General features: G+C 39.1%; 1 protein-coding gene across 1 annotated transcript; it reads right to left on the bottom strand.

Moving 5' to 3' along the window:
* Positions 1–14,875: 14,875 nt before the first annotated feature.
* On the bottom strand, positions 14,876–18,147 carry en2b (engrailed homeobox 2b). Its single transcript, XM_088429800.1, has 2 exons — positions 17,375–18,147; positions 14,876–15,546 (listed from the first exon to the last, which is right to left on the bottom strand). The coding sequence occupies exons 1-2, from the start codon at positions 17,934–17,936 to the stop codon at positions 15,230–15,232; spliced, it is 879 nt and encodes a 292-aa protein (XP_088285926.1). The 5' UTR covers positions 17,937–18,147; the 3' UTR covers positions 14,876–15,229.
* Between the last annotated feature and the right edge of the window lie 1,041 nt (positions 18,148–19,188).

Below are 19,188 nucleotides of genomic sequence, written 5' to 3'. Positions count from 1 at the left end.
ATTGCTATACAGTATATGCTCTTTACTTATGATTTTTTATTGTGTAAAATTGATGTAATAACTGAAATCATAATGAACGTGAAACCTTTTCTCTTGAGTTATTCTTAACATGTTTTATCGTTTGAATACATCAGGCAGAATTTATGAAAAACAGCTGCTGAATTGTGTGTTCCTTACTGGACTTGTTCTATTTAACTTACCGGTACATTAACGTAACATAATGTTTAATTCAATGGAGTAACAAAACAAGTCAGCAAAAGCCCCGGTGATGACCAACAAGTTAAACAAAATTCTCCATTCCATAATTTCAATTATTTACTATCGCATCTCATGCTGTATTGATGTGTATATATTACTTGTTTATAAGTCTAGGATACTTGGAAAATATGTTAGAAAATTCCCACTTCCATTTCCACCAAGATATGCCACTGGGACTGCATATCCCATAAACCTGTGCTTTTGGGTATGAACCGCTGGGATGCCATTTCGTCATTCTGCTACCATTCCTATACCCACTGCCATTTTTATGACAAGCTGTGGGATGCATTGTCCCAACAAGAGTGAAAGGGTTAAACTAGCTGGTGCAACAATTCATTGCTGTCCCCTGCTCGTCTGTTGTCATTACACTCATGCAATTTTTTATGCATGAAATTCTAGTATATTGTGCACTTGTGATTTGTAAAAGTGTTTATTGTCCTCAAAAAAAAAGCTTGTCAAACCACTTGAATACAGGGGCTGTAGTTCAGATTTATAGGTGATGCATCTGCAGTATGAATGCAGTGCTTTTTTTATATTTGACCTAATACCACTTGAAACATGCAGCATAAAGTTGACGTGTGATGGTAGTTGTAATTGAGCCTCGGATATGTCATTTATAAAGATGTGACTTTGAGTAGACGTCTCAATGAAACAAAATGAATAGCTCAAAGTATGTCCTCAAAATGTTTCTACCTCTTTCCGCCTTGTTCCTCTGGTGATACAAGGTGATAAGTGGGCGGGAGCGAGACAAGACTACGAGGCAATGTACGCGAGCGCAAATGCTGAAGTTAATGTTGCAACAAAAAAGTGATTTGAAGTTTCTATACTTTATTTTTTGACACAGCTGTATATTCAGTTGTTGAAAAATCCTAAAAGTCATCATTACTATCTGACACACCAAATAGTTCCTTCTGTCTCCTCATCAGTTGTTCAAACATCCTTGTTACCATTCCGCAGTCATCTTCGGACCCATCTAATTTGTTTGAAATGGAGGTCTTCAGAGATAATTTGCTGATCATCTTAACTTGGAATGTACTTTACCCAAGTGATGACTGTTTTGAGATCAGAGCGTGAAAGGTTGCCCCTGGCTGTTTCTCCCTTCAACTGCTGACATCCAACCGTCCAAGGGTTGGAGACAAGTCAAGTTGTATTTTCCTTTTCATAATGCGTTTAATTCCATCCAAAAATCTATCCGCGCAAGGCTCGTTGTTGTCAATAAGATAGCATTTGACAAAAATGCATTTAAAAGTGCATACTATATCTGAATTAGAGGTAAATATCATTTTAAGCCCTGTAAACTACACGATAGTACTTATTTTGCATTCAAATGCAAAATAAAATGTGGGGTGGCATGGCTTGGTGGTAGAGCGGTCGTCTCCAAGCTGAGAGGCTGTGGGTTCGGTCCGCCAACCCTCAAGACCATGTTGAAGTGAACCGTGTATATGGACCATGTTGAAGTGAACCCCCAATTGCCCCTGGTGCTGTGTCATCAGTAGGTAAAGGACTTGTTAGTGTAAAGCACTTTGAGTACCCAAGGTAGAAAAGTGCTATATAAGTGAAAGTCCAAGTCCAAATTCATGTTATTCAAACACAGATATGTGGAAAAAATTTGTCTGTTTTGAGTGATACGGTTATAAGTCGACCCCCCATAATTTGGGGTTTGAAAATCAGGAAAACAAACTCGAATCGTACTCAGAGAAATATGGTACTTACTTTTAAAGAAGTAAATGTGCGAAGGTAATTATGTTGAACAAAGCGGGGGCCGGCTTTTGCAATTCTTTTCCTTTTTTGCCAGGTGTTATTTGCCCTCATAGAACAAAACGAGTGGTTCAAAAGCAACAACAAATGGGATGGACCAAGCTAAACAGTGTCATTTGCAGCCATATTTTCAGTTACTCTGATTTGGAAGAGAGTGTTTTGGTCTGATTTTGGAATGAAATGGCTTACTTGAACAGCAATTCATGGCCACCTCATTCCACTCCTGAGCCAGAGTTGTGGTGGTACAGCTTGGTACCAGTCCTGTGGACTTAATCACCATGGTGCTCTCTGGCAGCCAAATGGCCGTGAGCTTGCAGCCACTAATGCAGTCAAGACTAACAGGCAAATACAGGCTACTTTTTAGCCAGTGCTCTGCCTTTTTGTTGCAGAAAGTGGTACGCTTCCACCACTGTTTGCAAATGTGGCAGTGACTACTTTTACATGCAGTCAATATTCAGGTTAAGGTCAAATTCGGGTTTCTAAAACATTTGGAAAACCCGTCCATAAGTTGTCAGAGGTACTGTAATTGTGATGCCCTGATCCATGATGTATTAATAATGTGATAATGCAAATAGATGTCATTTGTGTTTCTTACTTTCTATTCCACTTCTTACTTTCTATTGAAAAGAATAAAAAAAAAAAAAAATATATATATATATATATATATATATATATATATATATATATATATATATATATATATATATATATATATATATATATATATATACACACAGACTCCATTCTCGCTCCAAAATATTGGCGAAATGCTGCAACTGGTTTTTACCACCTTTGTTTACCTCTGCTTATGTGTGACCTGCATTCATGATGCTCAGAATTATTGATGCATATTTGTGTTTGTGTTTGTCAGGGTTGAGAGTTATGTATTACAAAATTAATGTAATTACTGCAATGCATTACTTTTTGCTGTTTCGCGGTAGTGTAATATAGTAGACACAAAACATAGGAATGTTGTACTAATTTCAAGTGAGAGTAATGCAAGCTAGCTGCTAATGTTAGCCCCACCAAAACCATCTGTTATTTGAAACATCTGAATATTATACATTAGAATATTCACATTGAAATTGTGAAATGCACTGTTTTTGCCTACAGCATTAACAATGCATTACAATGCTGTGAAGCTAAGTTATAAAAGGCTTCAGATACAAAAAAAAGCTTTTTTGTTTTGGCTTTAATGGTTTCCACTACAAATCATTTGTACTGGTTTTAGGCTCAAGCCAACCTTTCACTGGATGTGTAATGAGAGTAATGAGCTACATTTAGAAGGGACAATCCATATTTCCAGGTAAGGTGGTGAGAGTAATATCAAAGTATAATATCAAATATTAAATACAGTAATATTGTAATGTAACTAATTACTTTGAAATTCCAGTAATAAGTAATAAATAATGCATTACTGTTTTGAAATAACTTTCCCAATACTGGTGTTTGTATATACTGAACACATTTTAATTTTTGCCAGAGGGACAGAAAATATCTTGGAGACACCATGGAGAATTCAATCTTTTTAACTCAGGCTTGCCCAGCAAGAGGCAACGAAACACTGAACATTGATGTCTTCTCGCCAGGGAACAGGTGGCAAACTCAAGGCCTGGGGGCCAGATTCGTCCCGCCACATTCTTTTATGTGACCGGCGAAATGCTAATTTGACTTCAAGTTTCTGGCTAAACTATCGGACTTGGAAGTTGTCTTCAAGAAAACAACCTTTATTTCTTTTCCAATCTGTCTTTTGAATCGTTTTTACCGGCCTCTGATTTCAAAACTAGGTAAGTGTGTGACAAACACACTTAAAAATTATTACGACCCTTTGACAGAAACTATAACTACAATGTGGCCCACGATAAAAATTAGTCTGACACAGTAGGGCAAGCACATATAGTCGAACGACATATAAAATCAATATTCCTTGCGGATTAAGTACACGCAGAACACAAACCAATGTTGCTTTCAATGGAGCTTTCTCGATGTGTGTTTTTATGACCCAATATCTTAAAGTTTAAAGAGAGCTAAACAAAGGAAATTATTTCGAGTATTATTATTATTTTAATATGCTTCGATTCAAGGTATCAAAACCCGAATTAGCAATATTCGGGTTTTTAGATAAACACGTGCAAAAACGCTCGCGTTCATATTCAGGATTAAAACTCAAATGATCCTTTGATTAACCCTTTTTCTCACTTGAATATGTCTTCAGGTTGCTGCCTTTACACGGAACATGAGAAAAGATTATGGAGAAAAACCTTTTGAACTTGCTTGATAAATTGCCAATAGTATGGGAGGCACCTGTGAGGTAGCTGAGCTGACACTCCTGAAAAAACTGCCTCAGAACAAAGTCCTCTTCTTTAGTTTTACATTTCCTGTGAATAAATATCTATACTGTGTATCATATTGTATACCTTCTTTTGATCAAACATCGGCAGAAGTTAACATAACAAACAAATCATAAACTTAGGTTGCACATTTGCCTTTCCACTAACTCTTTTGGGGAGGAATATTATGCAGTCTTTGCATAATCCTGCCAACAAACAAATCAATAAACTTTGATCATACGGGACCCTCACCCAGTAATACATCTCACATTAACATGACTTTTCTTCTGAAATAAGAACTACGTAGTGCAAAGACGTCCTGTTTAGTTTCCTCTTTCTACTCCATTTTCAGCCTCCTTTTCTCCTTGCCGCTTCGGATTTTTCCTTCGCTATCCAGTAATTAAAGTCACGGTAGGACCCATGCAAACTCTTTGTGTTGCTGCCTGTCTGGAAATGTTAGCGAGCTCAGCTTCCACACATGACAGATCAAGGGTTACAAAAGTGCTGACAAAGGCTTCTCCACCCTCCTCACAGCTGTTGTCACTGATTTCCCACAAACTATGTTGGGATGATTAGATATTTAGCTCTTGTAAATGTTTGGGGTAGAGCTCCTGTGAAACTATTTACAATTTGTTATTAGGTAGGTATTAAATTAAAGCAGTATAATGCTTCATTAAAAACAGTCTGCACTGGGAATATCAGTGTTAAGTCTGTATAGCTACATCAACAAAATGAGATTTTCTTTTAGATTAGCTGAATATTGATCTTTGATGATGGCTTTGTTGCAATGCTTTACCATGTTTTGAGCAAAATGAAACAAAGTAGACCACACTTTTTTTCAGAACTTAGCTGAAAACGTTGCAAGGCTCAAGACGAACGTGATTGCCATTTTTATTCACCAACATATTCAATTAGACAAGAAGTATATTTGTTATTTTTCAGTAGTACTGAAGTTAACAAAATAAAAATTGCAAAATGCACACCCCATAACAAACTGGGTCCATTTCCTCGAAACAGGTTGTTACCAAATATTTATTGCTTAAATAATCAAGGTGTTGATGGTATTATGTGGGTCTATTTGAGAAATTTCACAATGATGACATATTTTTTAAATATATGAAACTGGTTCGCTTTATTGAAGAGTCGTTAATACTTTCACAATATAAGATCAAATAAAATGAATTTGACACAAATATTTACTTTTTGTTACTCAGCCACATTATTTCACGATACCCCTGCAGTCAGGCCATGGAACCTTTGAGGGTCCACAGACCCCACTTTGGGAACCATTGCAATAGGATATGTAATTATGACCAGTTGCCAATTTCCCCCCAAAATAAACAAATTGATAATCTCCTATTCATACAGTACATGAGTTACACGTACGTACACCACTGCTAGTAATATAAAGAAAACGCAATCATTGAAAATAAAAATAATATCCATTTATTGACCCCAGTTTTACTGAAAGCTAACCCTCTTAGCGAATAGAAAAACACTCTTTGTGAGATAAAGTGTGATTTTGTAAACTTATGTTATAAAGTTTGGTCACTGAACTGTGGCATTAACTTGTGTTGTAACAAGATTAAAATATATTTGTCCTGGAGATTAGCATAGTTAAGTCTAGCCTTTTTTGGCTTTTGGGGCGGCTATAGCAGGCTTTGATCAGCGTAGCACAGCGAGGCCCAGGCTTGGCCCGGCCATCCAAAGCCTCAGTGTGAAATTGGGCTGATGTCATCCCCCATTCTCCACCTTTTCTAGCTTTCTGTGCCGTAATTATATTTCCGCCACAAAGCCCCCGTCTCCTTCATTCCATATTTCGGGTTTGACTAGGAAGCGTTTTAGAGAACTATGGCTAAATTACTCAGTGGGGGAAGGGAAACTTGATGGCTGATCTTTTGTCTGTCAGACACGCAGGAGAGATTGCTACTTGTATATGTACTTTTCTATTCTCTGTTTGTCTGCTGTTTGTCTCTTGCTGAACCAGAGGCGTTTAGGACAAGTGAAAGGATGTGAACTTTGGTACTTTGTTAAAAAAAAACAAAAAAAAACCCTGAATTGTTACACAATTGTCTTTAGGTTAAAGACAAATTGCAATGTATTCAGTGTGACCGATTTGTATGCTGTTTTTCAATGCTGTCGATGTTATTTGATAGGTGAATGTTAGTTAAAAGTTGAGAACAAAACGAGTTTATCGCATCAACAAAAACTAGAACTCCATAAAGTGTTGCTTTCACCCTTTCACTACCGCCTTTTTTTTTCTTTTTGAAAAAATAAAAACTTATGAGAATTATTACTTGTTTATAAGTTTATAAGATACTTAGATTCTTAGATAGTTGAAAATACTTGTTAACAATTCCCACTTCCATAGATTAGGTAGCAAGCCCTGGGATTTTTTTTTTGTCCCATGGGTATCTTGTAGTAGTAGTAGTAATAATAATAATAATAATAATAAAGATGCCAGTGTAGTGAAAATGACCATCAAACTCCTACAATACAGTACATAGTGATCAGTGTAATCTACAGTAAAACACATATATATAATTCCTAGGCCAGCTGAGAGACATAGTCCCTCCAGCGTGTCCTGGATTGTCCCCAGGGCCTCCTCCCAGTGGGACATACCCGGAACACCTCACCAGGGAGACATCCAGGAGGTATCCTAACCAGATGCCCAAACTACCCCAACTGGTTCCTCTCAACGCGGAGGAGCAGCGGTTCAACACTAAGTCCCTTCTCGGATGACCGAGCTCCTCACCCTATCTCTAAGGGAGAGCTCGGACACCCTGCAGACAAAACTCATTTTGGCCGCTTGTATCCGGGATCTCGTTCTTTTGGTCACACAGTTTGTGACCATAGGTGAGGGCAGGAATGTAGCTCAACCGGTAAATGGTGAGCTTTGCCCTTTGGCTCAGCTCTCTCTGAGTCTGAGTCCGCATTACAGCAGACACTGCACCGATCCTCCTGTTGATCTCACGTTGCATTCTACCCTCACTCATGAACAAGACCTCGAGATACTTGAATTCCTCCGCTTGGGGCAGGACGTCTTCTCCGACCCCGAGAGGGCACTCCACCCTTTTCCAACTGAGGACCATGGTCTCAGATTTGGAGGTGCTGATCTTCATCCCAGCCGCTTCACACTCGGCTGCAAACCGCTTCACAGAGCGTTGGAGGTCACAGTCTGAAGAAGCCAACAGCACCACATCGTCTGCAAATACCAAAGATGCAATACTGAGACTCCCAAACCGGACCCCCTCAACGCTTCGGCTACACCTAGACATTCTGTCCATAAAAGTAATGAACAGAATCAATGATAAAGGGCAGCCTTGACGGAGTCCAACCCCCACTGGAAAAGGTTTCGACTTATCGCTGGCAACGCGGACCAAACTCTGACATCTGTGGTAGAGGGACCGAACAGCCCGTCGGACCAAACTCTGACATCTGTGGTAGAGGGACCGAACAGCCCGTATCAGCGCGTTCAGTATCCTGTACTCCCGAAGCACCCCCCACAGAACTCCCAGGGGGAAACAGTCAAACGCCTTCTCCAAGTCCACAAAACACATGTAGACTGGATGCGCAAACTCCCATGCACCCTCAAGCATCCTGCCGAAGGTGTAGAGCAGGTCCACTGTTCCGGGACGAAAACCACATTGCTCCTTCTGAATCTGAGGTTCGACTTCCAAATGGACTCTCCTCTCCAGCCCCCCTGAATAGACTTTACCGAGGAGGCTGAGGAGTGTGATCCCTCTGTAGTTGGAACACACTCTCTGATCCCCCTTCTTAAAAAGGGGGACCACCACCCCAGTCTGCCAATCCAGGGGTGCTGTCCCTGATGTTGCAGAGGCATGTCAGCCATGACAGCCCTACAACATCCAGAGTCTTCAGGAACTCCGGGTGGATCTCATCCACCCCTGGGGCCTTGCCACCAAGGATTTTTTTGACCACCTCGGTGACTTCAGCCCAATAGATGGGAGAGCCCACCTTGGAGCCTCCAGACTCTGCTTCCTCAGGGGAAGACGTGTTGGTGGAATTGAGGACGACTTCGAAGTATTCTGCCCACCGGTTCACAACGTCCAGAGTTGAGGTCAGAAGTGCCCCATCCCCACTATATACAGTGTTGATGGTGCATTGGTTTACTGAGATGCAGGATGGTGGACCAGAATTTCCTCGAAGCTGTCTGGAAGTCGTTTTCCATAACCTCACCAAACTCCTCCCACACCCGGGTTTTTGCCTCGGAAACCACCAAAGCCGCAGACTGCTTGGCTCATCGGTAGCTGTCAGCTGCCTCTGGAGTCCCACAGGCCAAATTTGCTTGATAAGTCTCCTTCTTCAGCTTGATGGCATCCCTTACGGTTCGGTGATTGCCGCCACGACAGGCACCGACCACCTTACGACCACAACTCTGATCAGCCGCCTCGGGGGGGCGTTCCACCCAATCACACCACCTCTATGTCTCACTGTCACTGCCACGTGAGCATTGAAGTTCCGGAGCAGAACGAGGGAGTCCCCAGATTGAGCACTCTCCAGCACACACTCCAAGCACTCCAAAAAGGGTGGGTACTCTGAACTGTTGATTTTTGCATAAGCACAAACAATGGTCAGTACCCGTCCCTCCACCTGAAGGCAGAGGGAGGCTACCTCTTGTCCACTGGGGTAAACCCCAATGTACAGGCACTGAGCTGGGGGGCAATAAGTATGCCCACACTTTCTCTGTGCCTCTCACCACGGGCAACTCCAGAGTGGAAAAGAGTCCAAACCCTCTCGAGAGGACTGGTCCCAGAGCCCAAGCTGTGTGTGGAGGCGAGTCCAACTATATCTAGTCGAAACTTCTCGGCCTTACACACCAGCTCAGGCTCCTTCCCTGCCAGAGGTGATATTTCATGTCCCAAGAGCTAGCTTCTGTGGCCGGGGATCGGATCGCCAACGCACCTGCCTCTGGCTGCCTCCCAGCTCACACTGCACTCATGTAACCTCTTGGGGCTGAGCCTGGTCGAGCCCCATGGGTGCGGGCCCGCACACCAGGCATTCGCCACCGAGTCCCACCTCTAGGCCTGGCTCCAGAGGGGGGCCCCAGTGACCTGTGTCCAGGCAAGGGAAATTTCCTTTTACATTTATTTTTACTGTATATATATATATATATATATATATATATATATATATATATATATAGTATTAGTGTAGTGTTTTTAGCCAATTAGAATTCAGCTAACGTCTGTTGCCAGGCAGTCTTCCAGTAAGACTTCATGTTTGCATAGCTGGCACTGGGCATTCGCTTGAACAGTATAAAGGTTTCTGTGTAGTGTGCAATGACATATTGTGTACGGGCCCATATTTTTTTAAACAGCTGCAATAGCCAATCAACCCATAAAAACGCCTTCAAGAACCGTCGCGTAGAATGTTTTGTAACTGGATGCTCACTGCAGGAAGGCGGTGCTATATTGATCCACCATGTTTAACAGTGGAAGTACTTAAAGTTATTTAAAAAAAAAAATTAAAATTGTTGCTCAACCAGCTAACGTTGGCCTTAGCCAGGCCCAAAGACGCTTGTTTTTTTAATTAAACCCACAATGGCTGAAGAACAGCAAATTTGAAATTAGACCGACGCGACTTTCATCTTTGGTGTCCATGTCAATACAAAACGATTTATTATTGCAAATGAAACGCAAAGACAAACTCTACAAGCAAAGTCATGAAACTCTTCCTGAGGAAAAAAATACGATGACTCGATTTTGTATTGAAATAACTTGGGGACAGCCATTTTGGATGAGTTAATATGTTTTTGGCATTGTATGTCATTCAAACTCAATTGTCATGTTTGGTTGGGTTTGGTTGTTGTGATTTTGTGGGGTTTTGTTCATGTTTCTGTTTCACTCGCGTCTGCCTTTATTGTCTGCGTTCTGATTGATCAACCTGTCTGGTGACACTTTGTCCAGTTTTGCTCCAGGTTTGGTCTTGGCTCATTTCCTTGTTAAAACTTCCTTTTTTGAGTCACATATTTCTCAGTTTTCCTGCATTTTTTGGGTCTCCTTCCTTCCTCCTCCCAACTCAACATGTCATGAGGTGACACTTACAGTATATTAAAATGCCATTTATGATTGAGCGTACAATCTTGTTAAAGCTTGCCTGCTCTTGGTGGACTTCATAAAACTTCGTGCCGCCTTATTTCCTATTTTTTGTCAACAATGAGGCTGTTTGGAATATTTTTCCGGCAGACTTTGCCCCATTATGAAAAGGAAAACACGGCTTGACTTGTCTGCTGCAGTCATCGTATGTACTGTATGCTTGAACAAGCCGACATGGATGTCAGCAGGTGAAGGAAGAAACAGCAAAGGGTAGTCTTTCATGCTCTGATCCCACAATAGTTGTCGTAAATGGGAGCAGCTATTTGGCATGTCAGATAAGTGATGATGACTTTGAGGGCTTTTAGATGAATTCACATTCAACTGTGTCAAAAAATAAAGCATTGAAATGTCAACATTAGTTTCAGCATTTGTGTCTACGCATGCGCACATTGCATAGCACTTGTCTCATTTCCGCCCCACTCCCTCCCCCCCATAACCGCAACTGTGTTATTCAATATACGATGAAGAAATTTGTCTAAACGTACCGTAATTTCGTCATTTTAATAGCACACACCATGTGCTTTAATTGGACAGCCTCAATATGGGTAACCACTAAAGTCAGGGGTAGACTTGTACTTGTGTTTTTGAAATTTCACCCAAATTGAAGTAAAAAAAGGGGGGGGGGGCAGGGTTGACTTACATGCAAGGTTGACTTGTACATGGAGAAATACAACATATATGACATTAAGAATTTACACTTAGGTTGTGCACACAGGGTGCCTTATGCCCTGCACTATTTATTAGCAATGTATTTTAGACTGTCAGCATTGGATTTATAATATTTGTATGTGATGGAAGCTTTGCGTGTCATTGTTATTCTATATTGTATCTTTTTGTTGTATGTAATTTGTCATTGTTGCTCTATATTTTGTCTTTTGGTTTTATGTAATATGTCATTGTTCTATATTGTGTCTTTCGATTTTATGTATGGAAATTAATAACCCGCTAAATCTGGTGCAGCCATATTTTCCATTGTGATCAATGTCACTGCATGTTGTCCACTGAATAAAAGAAATTACAAATTACTTTATTGCCTGGCATTATCACGCATGTCCACTGAATAAAAGAAATTACAAATTACATTATTGCCTTGCATTATGACTCATGTGTATGTCCATTTGAAACTTTGCATTTCCGTTTTTGCCTTGGTAAGTGACCTAATCAAAATGGGCCAGAAATTGTTGGAATAATGTCAGGTCGTGCAACCTAAGAAATTAACTAAACAAAAAGAGGAAGAAAGACAAGAGCCTTTTACTCGCGAGGAGAGCGGACAGGAACCTGCACCTTCTGATAGCTCATTCTGGTCTGGTTACACTTTCTGTCTGTCCCTCTTTTATTCATTAGGGTTGCTCCTAGTTACAAAATCACTTGCTGCCCTAAAGGTTTCGGGGAGACATTATGACAGGAAGGGAACAATCAGTTTCTGATAGTTGGGAAGGAAGGTGGAAGTCGATATACATCAGTCCATGCAATCACTCCTATCTTCTTTCCCAGCAATATGACAAGCGACCCCGTACTGTTCCAACTTGTGATTTGGTAGTCGTGCCTGTGATTAGGTCATTAGGTCATCATGCCTGTGATTCATAACAGATGCGGGAGCCATGACAATTCCAAAAGAAAATATCCATGAATACCAGTATACATGTTGCAGAAACAAATATGGGATAACCTATACACAATTACTCTAACAAATATTGTACAGTAGTTGTGGTAGTTTATGCACTGACTCATTTTTCACCTAAAAACATTTACGTAACGTGAACTGCCTTAGATCTCAAATGATGCAGCAGATATGCATTTAGGTTTTTATACATATGAGGGCATAGTCACATGGTATGGGCCTGAGTAAGAGCAGGTGCATCTCATTTAGCCACATTTGAATATGAAATAATCCACACAGTTGGAAACACGGAGGAGATTGATGTCCTTTTCTTAGCAATCTTGGCAGCAGCTCAAGCAACCTGCTGCTTTATGCACCAACGCTCAAAGTATTTTGACCTTCATCCAGGTTCTCGGGTGATTTTAGTCCTCTCCACGCACCCTCCAGCCCTTCAACCAATAACCCATGCACAGAGTCTCTGTTCATCCCCTCTCCATTTCCCAGTCCCAAGTCAAGAACTCAGCGAGCGGTGGGCGTTACGTCACGAGACACAGAATAAAAGGAAGTGCGAATCAAATCTTTGAGCAGCTATTCACAAAGTCTGAGTCAAAGCTTCTGCTGAGGAGTCATAGCAATGGCGAAACTTTATTTCCTTTTTTTTTGCCTATTTTTTTCTATTTGACTGCTATTTCACAGGCAAATTCAGGTAAAAAGAGATTAAAAAAAGTGCTTATTTTTTCAAGCCGCCATTTCATTATGTGTATTACAAAGTTGTTGTTTGTGGCACACTAATGCTATGGTATGTAAAGGACTTAAAAAAAAAAACAAGTGATTAAATACCGATAGTTAAATACAATAAAACAGATTTGAATACACAGCAAATTATGTCATAATTACTGAAGCTAAATTATACTCTTTGTGATACCTGAACTTTTTATCATGATGTATGTTTGTTTGTTTCGATCATTATATTGTGTTATGTTTTTCCATGAGCTCAAAAACCAAATTCAGTATTACTAATTAATTTTACTGACATTTTGCACTTCATTTATGCAGAGGTTATACTGTTCATTTAAAAAGGTATTCCTCAATTTGGTTGCACATAATGAAATCATCTCTTTGCATACATTTTTAAGTGGTTGCATTTATGTAAACTAAAAAAAATTGACCTGATACAGGTGATTTTATTCAACGCAACCTACATTCACCTATGAATAAATGACTAGCATACTATGTATGTACAGTTTAAAAATAAATAAATAAAGTTTTGCCTTTTGGCCAGTTATTTTTTTGCCTACAGCACTTTGCATAGTGCTCCATTCTTTGTCCATTTCAGCAATTTATTGTTATGTAAATTGATTCCAGATGACAGGCTTATAAACTCAATTCAATGCTAAGTCCAAATGTTTTACGTCATGTTTTCTGTATGTTTCTGTTGTTGTTTCCAAATAAAATCCCAACAATCACTTTGCACTGCTTTTATTTACTCTTACACCATCATTGAAAACGTTTACATACAGTATAGGACCAAAAAAGATCTTAAACTGGCTGAGGAGCAAATGGCTGGTTCAATGCTTTTTTTTTTTTTTTTGTATGTCAGTCCCATTTATTTACGTATAGAAAACCTTGAGTCTTCTCCACATCACTGCAACATATTTCATCTTCTATTTACATCATTTTAAGGCAAATGAGCTGTTTTGCAAGATAGCTTTGTCCATCAGTTGAGAAAAAGAAAACATTCATAGCATAGTAAGACCACCATTTGGTTTGGCTCTACCCAGAAAAGGCATTTGAGTTTTTGCATTAAAAAAAAAAAAAAAACAGTTATTGCAGGGAAAAAAATAACTTATGTAAACGTGAGTAACCATGGCTGTTTTATTATAAATACGAATATATCGTCGTTTTTAAAACTAATAAGTTTTTGCTAGAACCTTCGTGGATGCTTGTAGAAGTCCATGAATTTCGTTGGCACTTCGGCACATTTCATATGAATGACAACTTATAATTTATGCATGGAGCTCAACACAGACTTTTAAAGGGATTTTCAGCGTGCTGGCGATGACCGATCTCCTCTCAAAAAATAATAAAATCAAAAGTTTTCATGTATAACTTTTTGTACAGTGTGTGGTTTTTATACCAATTCATTTTCCACCATACTCCTCATAAAACAAAAACATGTCATCAAGAGTAAATGCTTTTGTGCGCGTGCAGCTACTGGCGTGCATGTGCACACGCTTATGCGCTTGTGTATAAGTCTCTATGTTCCCAAAATGTAAATTCTCCGAATTTCGGCAGAGGAACTCACAAAATGCAAAATTCAGAGCTAAAAAAAAAAAAAAAAAAAAAAAGATTTGCAGGTCACTATATGAAAACAAAAAATACTAATGGCTAAAAACGGAACGTTATTTAGGCTATCAAAGACAAAACACATTTCATACATTTCTTAACTGAGATTTAAGAATGCAGCAAAAATCTTTGGATTTTAGCATTTAAATTGTTTTTTTTTTCCTTTTTTTTTTATTTGAATTATTATCAGTGTGAATCAGGCTTACGCGAGGTTCGGCCCTGTGCAGGACACGCGTCTATTTTCCACACAGGCAAATATCTCATGCAGTCAAACCACCACATTAGGGTCTCAGCTCCAATTGGCTGTTGATTCATTTTTCTGTCCGCGCATTAAAAAAAAAAATTAAAAAAAAAAAAAAAAAAAAAAAAAAAAATATATATATATATATATATATATATATATATATATATATATATATATATATATATATATATATATATATATATATATATATATAGCCCTATGTGTCCAGGGCCCTGTGGCCCTCAAATCTTTTGAACCCTTCTGCTTCCAAAAAATGTAATTCTGAAAATCAATGATGAATCCAGGAGGAATTAAGAGTACCAGGCATACCATGCGTTGTAATCAAAGCATTTCCTCTCGTTTTTTTTTTTTTTTTTTAGAATTTGTTAAATACAATGCCTGGTGCATATCGAAATTGCCATTTTCTGCCGGAGGAGAAGACATGAAACCTATAGCGCGCGCTCACACATCCAAACACATTTTTTTCCTCATCTAAAACGTGTCTGTATTTGAAATACGAATGCTGGTGTTAACGCTTTTATTGCATGTTCGAACGAGAGAGGCGTCATCTCGGTTAATCGCTGTCCGACTTGGCGTCCTTGGATGAGGTGTGGTTGTACAGTCCTTGTGCCATCAGATGCAGCGCCAGCGAGTTTTTACTCCCTGTTGCCTTTTTTATTTTGGCCCTTTTGTTCTGAAACCAAATTTTGATCTGAGATTCGTTGAGGCCAAGCTCCCGGGCCAGGTCCTGCCTCCGCTGCTCGGTTAGGTAGCGGTTCTTCTGGAACTCCGTCTTGAGCCGCTGGAGCTGTTCCATGGTGAAGGCTGTCCGGGGTCTCTTATCTTCTTTAGTCGGGGTCCGAGCCCTCTTTGGCTTGCGGGATCTGGGACCTTGGGTGGGGTGGCAAATGGGAAGAAATATGTGTCATCAATCAGAAGGAAGTTTGCCTCCAACGGAAGTTTTTGCCTCTACAAGACTTTAATTCAAATCACCTAGGCACGTGAAACATAATGATCCTGCACAACTGTACCTTTAATATTATATACCTTTTTTCAGTTGGTGGTTGTTCGCACCGTACAAAAATGATGATACAAGGTGTATGCATGTCCGCTGCAGCACACAGTTGAAGAGGAGGAGGAGCGGGGGCGCAAATGGGGGTGGGGCCAGACTGAAATGGAGAAGGGGGGAGGAAGGCGTCTCTTTCCTTCTCCCAAACTATTGCATTTTAATTTTATCCCCCCCCCCCCCAAAAAAAAAAAAAAAAAAAAAACAAGACACGATAAACTCATATTTCCAATTATTGACGACACGGGACTATTGGAATAACAAATACATGAGATGAAATGTTCTATGTAAATAATATGTCTAGTGCTAAAATATCGTGGGCCTTAATTCAATTGTGCAAAATCGGAAAAGTCTGGAGCCTCATTAAATAGCAAATCTGCATGCCTATATGACAGCAATTAAAGTTGGGGCGGTGGCATTTAGTATCAAGTGTAAAATGTAATTCATTTTCTATGAGCTCAAGTCGGTATTTCCCATTATTGAGCCTTTTGGAAGGCCGAAGGCACCTATGGCACTTTTAAAGGCCTATTGTTGAGAACGCCGCAAGAAAACTTTTCTGACTCTAAACAATAAAGTCAACATTTCATATTTCATTTTGGCTCTCACTGACTTTCATAACAGTATCCGAGTTGTCTTCGGACATTATATATGTTTTATTGTGGCTGGGTGGGGGGTTGTCAGTGGAGATTTTACATACATCACACAAGCTAAAAAGAAAAGAAAGAAAAAAAGATGCGTTTAAAATATTCCATTTGACCGTCTTTGTGAGGAATACCTGTAACTATAGTCAAGTGGAGAAAAACTATGTTTTTGTTGTTGTTGTTGTTAAATCGCATTTTTGTCATCAAACTCGCATCAAACATTTTGGTTCAGGCACGTATGCGCCTAGTGGCAAATACATCAAGCTATATGCAGAGTTGCATATTTATTCAAAATCACTTTCAAATCGATAGTATGCAAGATAGGATGTTTCCCTCTTTTTTTTTTTTGCAGTTTTGTGGCTTTCATTTCACATCGAATCCATCTCTTTGAGCATGGCCACTCACTTTTTTAGGCAGCCCCCATTGTCAAAAATATGCTAATTCAATATTAACAAAGAAGAGTCGGGAACAATGGCGTTAAACTTGGTTTTACTTCACTTTCTACATTTTAACGTCAATCTCTCCAAAGTCTATTCTTAAACAATTTTATTTGTCAACTACGATATGCAAAACGGTAGAATTATTATTTTTTTGGCAAGAGAAATTCAATTCTAAATTAGGCCATTGTTACCATAGTTTTTTTTAACGTTAAGACCAACAAAAACAGAGCGAAGGTGAAAGTATATTCTATTAGATTAGAATGTGATCATATTAGTATTAAAAGTAAGATCTAATCATTTATGACGGTAAAATAATTGCTTTGACCGATTCTATGGACGAGATGGGAGTATTTCAGTGACAATTCAAAGCTAATAATAACCTTTTGTCCTCTATATTTTTGGGGTGGTAAAACTTGCGCAAAAGTTTAATCTCAGAATTGACTGTGTTTCAAATAAGTCTTACAAACGGTTGCTTTGAATGGGACCTAGTCTTTTTTCACACTCTTTATTACATTCCCCGTGCAAGCCCTTCGATTCCCTTCAATATAATATGTGAATATTTTTGCACCAACCTGACGACGGACGGTCTGAATAGCGCGTACAATAAACCCAAGCTGGCCAAAGCATCTGTTTAGCCCCATCCTGAGCTGAGCTGGCCTGGTGGTTGCTGCAGTGGTTCTCGTCGTCTCCTTGAACATTCTGACTTTCCTCGCCGCCCAGAAGCTCACTTTCCCCTTCGTGGTTGTTGTTAGATGATCGGGAGTCGTCGTCCACTTGCGCGGCCCTTCCATGCGCATCGGGATTGACAATTTTCGACTTATTTCTTGTCTGATCTTTTCTCGTGATTTCCTCGTGGATCAGAAGGCCACGTTTCCTTTTTCGACCAAAATCAGGTTTTAAAATATTGTCTATGTAAAAGTTGGTGATCCTGTGGGATTGCTGGTTGCCGGGTGGCAGGATGGCTCTATTGGACTCTTGACCCGAGTCCTCCGGGCGCTCCGGATCCCGACGAGCGTTTTCTTCCATGATGATGAAGCTTGATCCTCCGCACAACTTAGTCGATTCCAATCTAATTATGTGCCTCTTTGGTAATCTTTTCAAAATGTTGATTCCAAGAAAAATATGTTTTAGCATATGATGAATGGGATTAACTCAAATGCCGCGCCGTTTTTTCTTTTTTTACTGACAAATATCATAGTTCAGCGTCTGATTCGATTCATGCTTGCTCCGTTCAGCGAAATTAATAAAATGTTTTTTTTGTTTGTTTGTTTTCAAGAGTTTCCAGGGATCCCCGCACACATTTTTGATGCTCTCTGCAGTAAACCTCTCGGAACCAGACGACGCACGGAACACTTTCACTAAGGATGTAGTTATAATTTCTGATTGGCTGAGAGTCTTTGTATTACGGCGCTTTAGACACGTGTCTGCTACCAATAGAGACGCAGAGATGCAGTCACGTGACGTTACCGGAATTCGTTAGTGGCAGAATTGGTCCAGCCCATATCTGTGCAATGGTAATACGTTCAAGTAGAAAAGAAAAAAAAAAGTAAACACATTATTCACACAAACACTTGATACTTAGAAAATAAAATGCACCTTAGCTCGTTGTAGAAAACCGCACGGAAACCACAACCACAACAACAACAACAACAATATTATTATTATTATTAATAATAATAATAAGAAGAAGAACAATTATTATTATTATTATTAATATTATTATAACAACAATAATAATAATAATAATCAACTGAACTAAAATCAATATTTTGCCAGACGTATTTTAGCAATATTCTAATAAATATTAATGTATAATCTCACAAGCATGTATACACTTTCCAAATACTTTATTTTCAGTTTTAAGTAAAATCTCAAAGGCTATACCAACTTTGTGTTTTTTTCAAACACTTCAATCAAAAAAACACACATTTAAATTTATATATCACAGTTCGAATAGAAAACATGCACTATACTTCGGTACAAAATCTGTATCATGTATTACATATTAAATAATTGTATCAATCGAAAATAATAAGAATAAAGTACAGGGGTAAACATGGATTGCCTCTCAGAAAAATAGGTGACATGTATATACTTTTCACGGTTGTGCATTCTCAGTTGAATACTGTAATATATATATATATATATATATATATATATATATATATATATATATATATATATATATATATATATATATATATATATATATATATATATATATATATATATATATATATATATAGGGAGCCCTTAAAGCGATTTTTGTCCTTCACAGACACTCCTTGTTCAAATGATCAGGTTATCCGCGAGGTTTGAAGGATCCATCAAACCATCTGGTTTGAATCTGGTGAGATGGTTGAGGGGAAAAACAACGAAAACAGGC

This window comes from Hippichthys cyanospilos, chromosome 12, assembly GCF_059441005.1.
Source record: "Hippichthys cyanospilos isolate Australia breed blue-spotted pipefish chromosome 12, RoL_Hcya_1.0, whole genome shotgun sequence".
In the NCBI taxonomy this organism is placed as follows: Eukaryota; Metazoa; Chordata; class Actinopteri; order Syngnathiformes; family Syngnathidae; genus Hippichthys; species Hippichthys cyanospilos.
Note: the sequence above shows the minus strand (reverse complement) of the source record. Positions and strands in the feature narration are given on the sequence as shown.

Coding starts and splice junctions, on each gene's coding strand:
- en2b (XM_088429800.1), bottom strand. CDS start 17,936: ATGCTAAAACATATTTTTCTTGGAATCAACATTTTGAAAAGATTACCA. Junction 15,547..17,374: donor TTCAGACCGTCCGTCGTCAG/GTTGGTGCAAAA, acceptor ACCCCACCCAAG/GTCCCAGATCCCGCAAGCCA.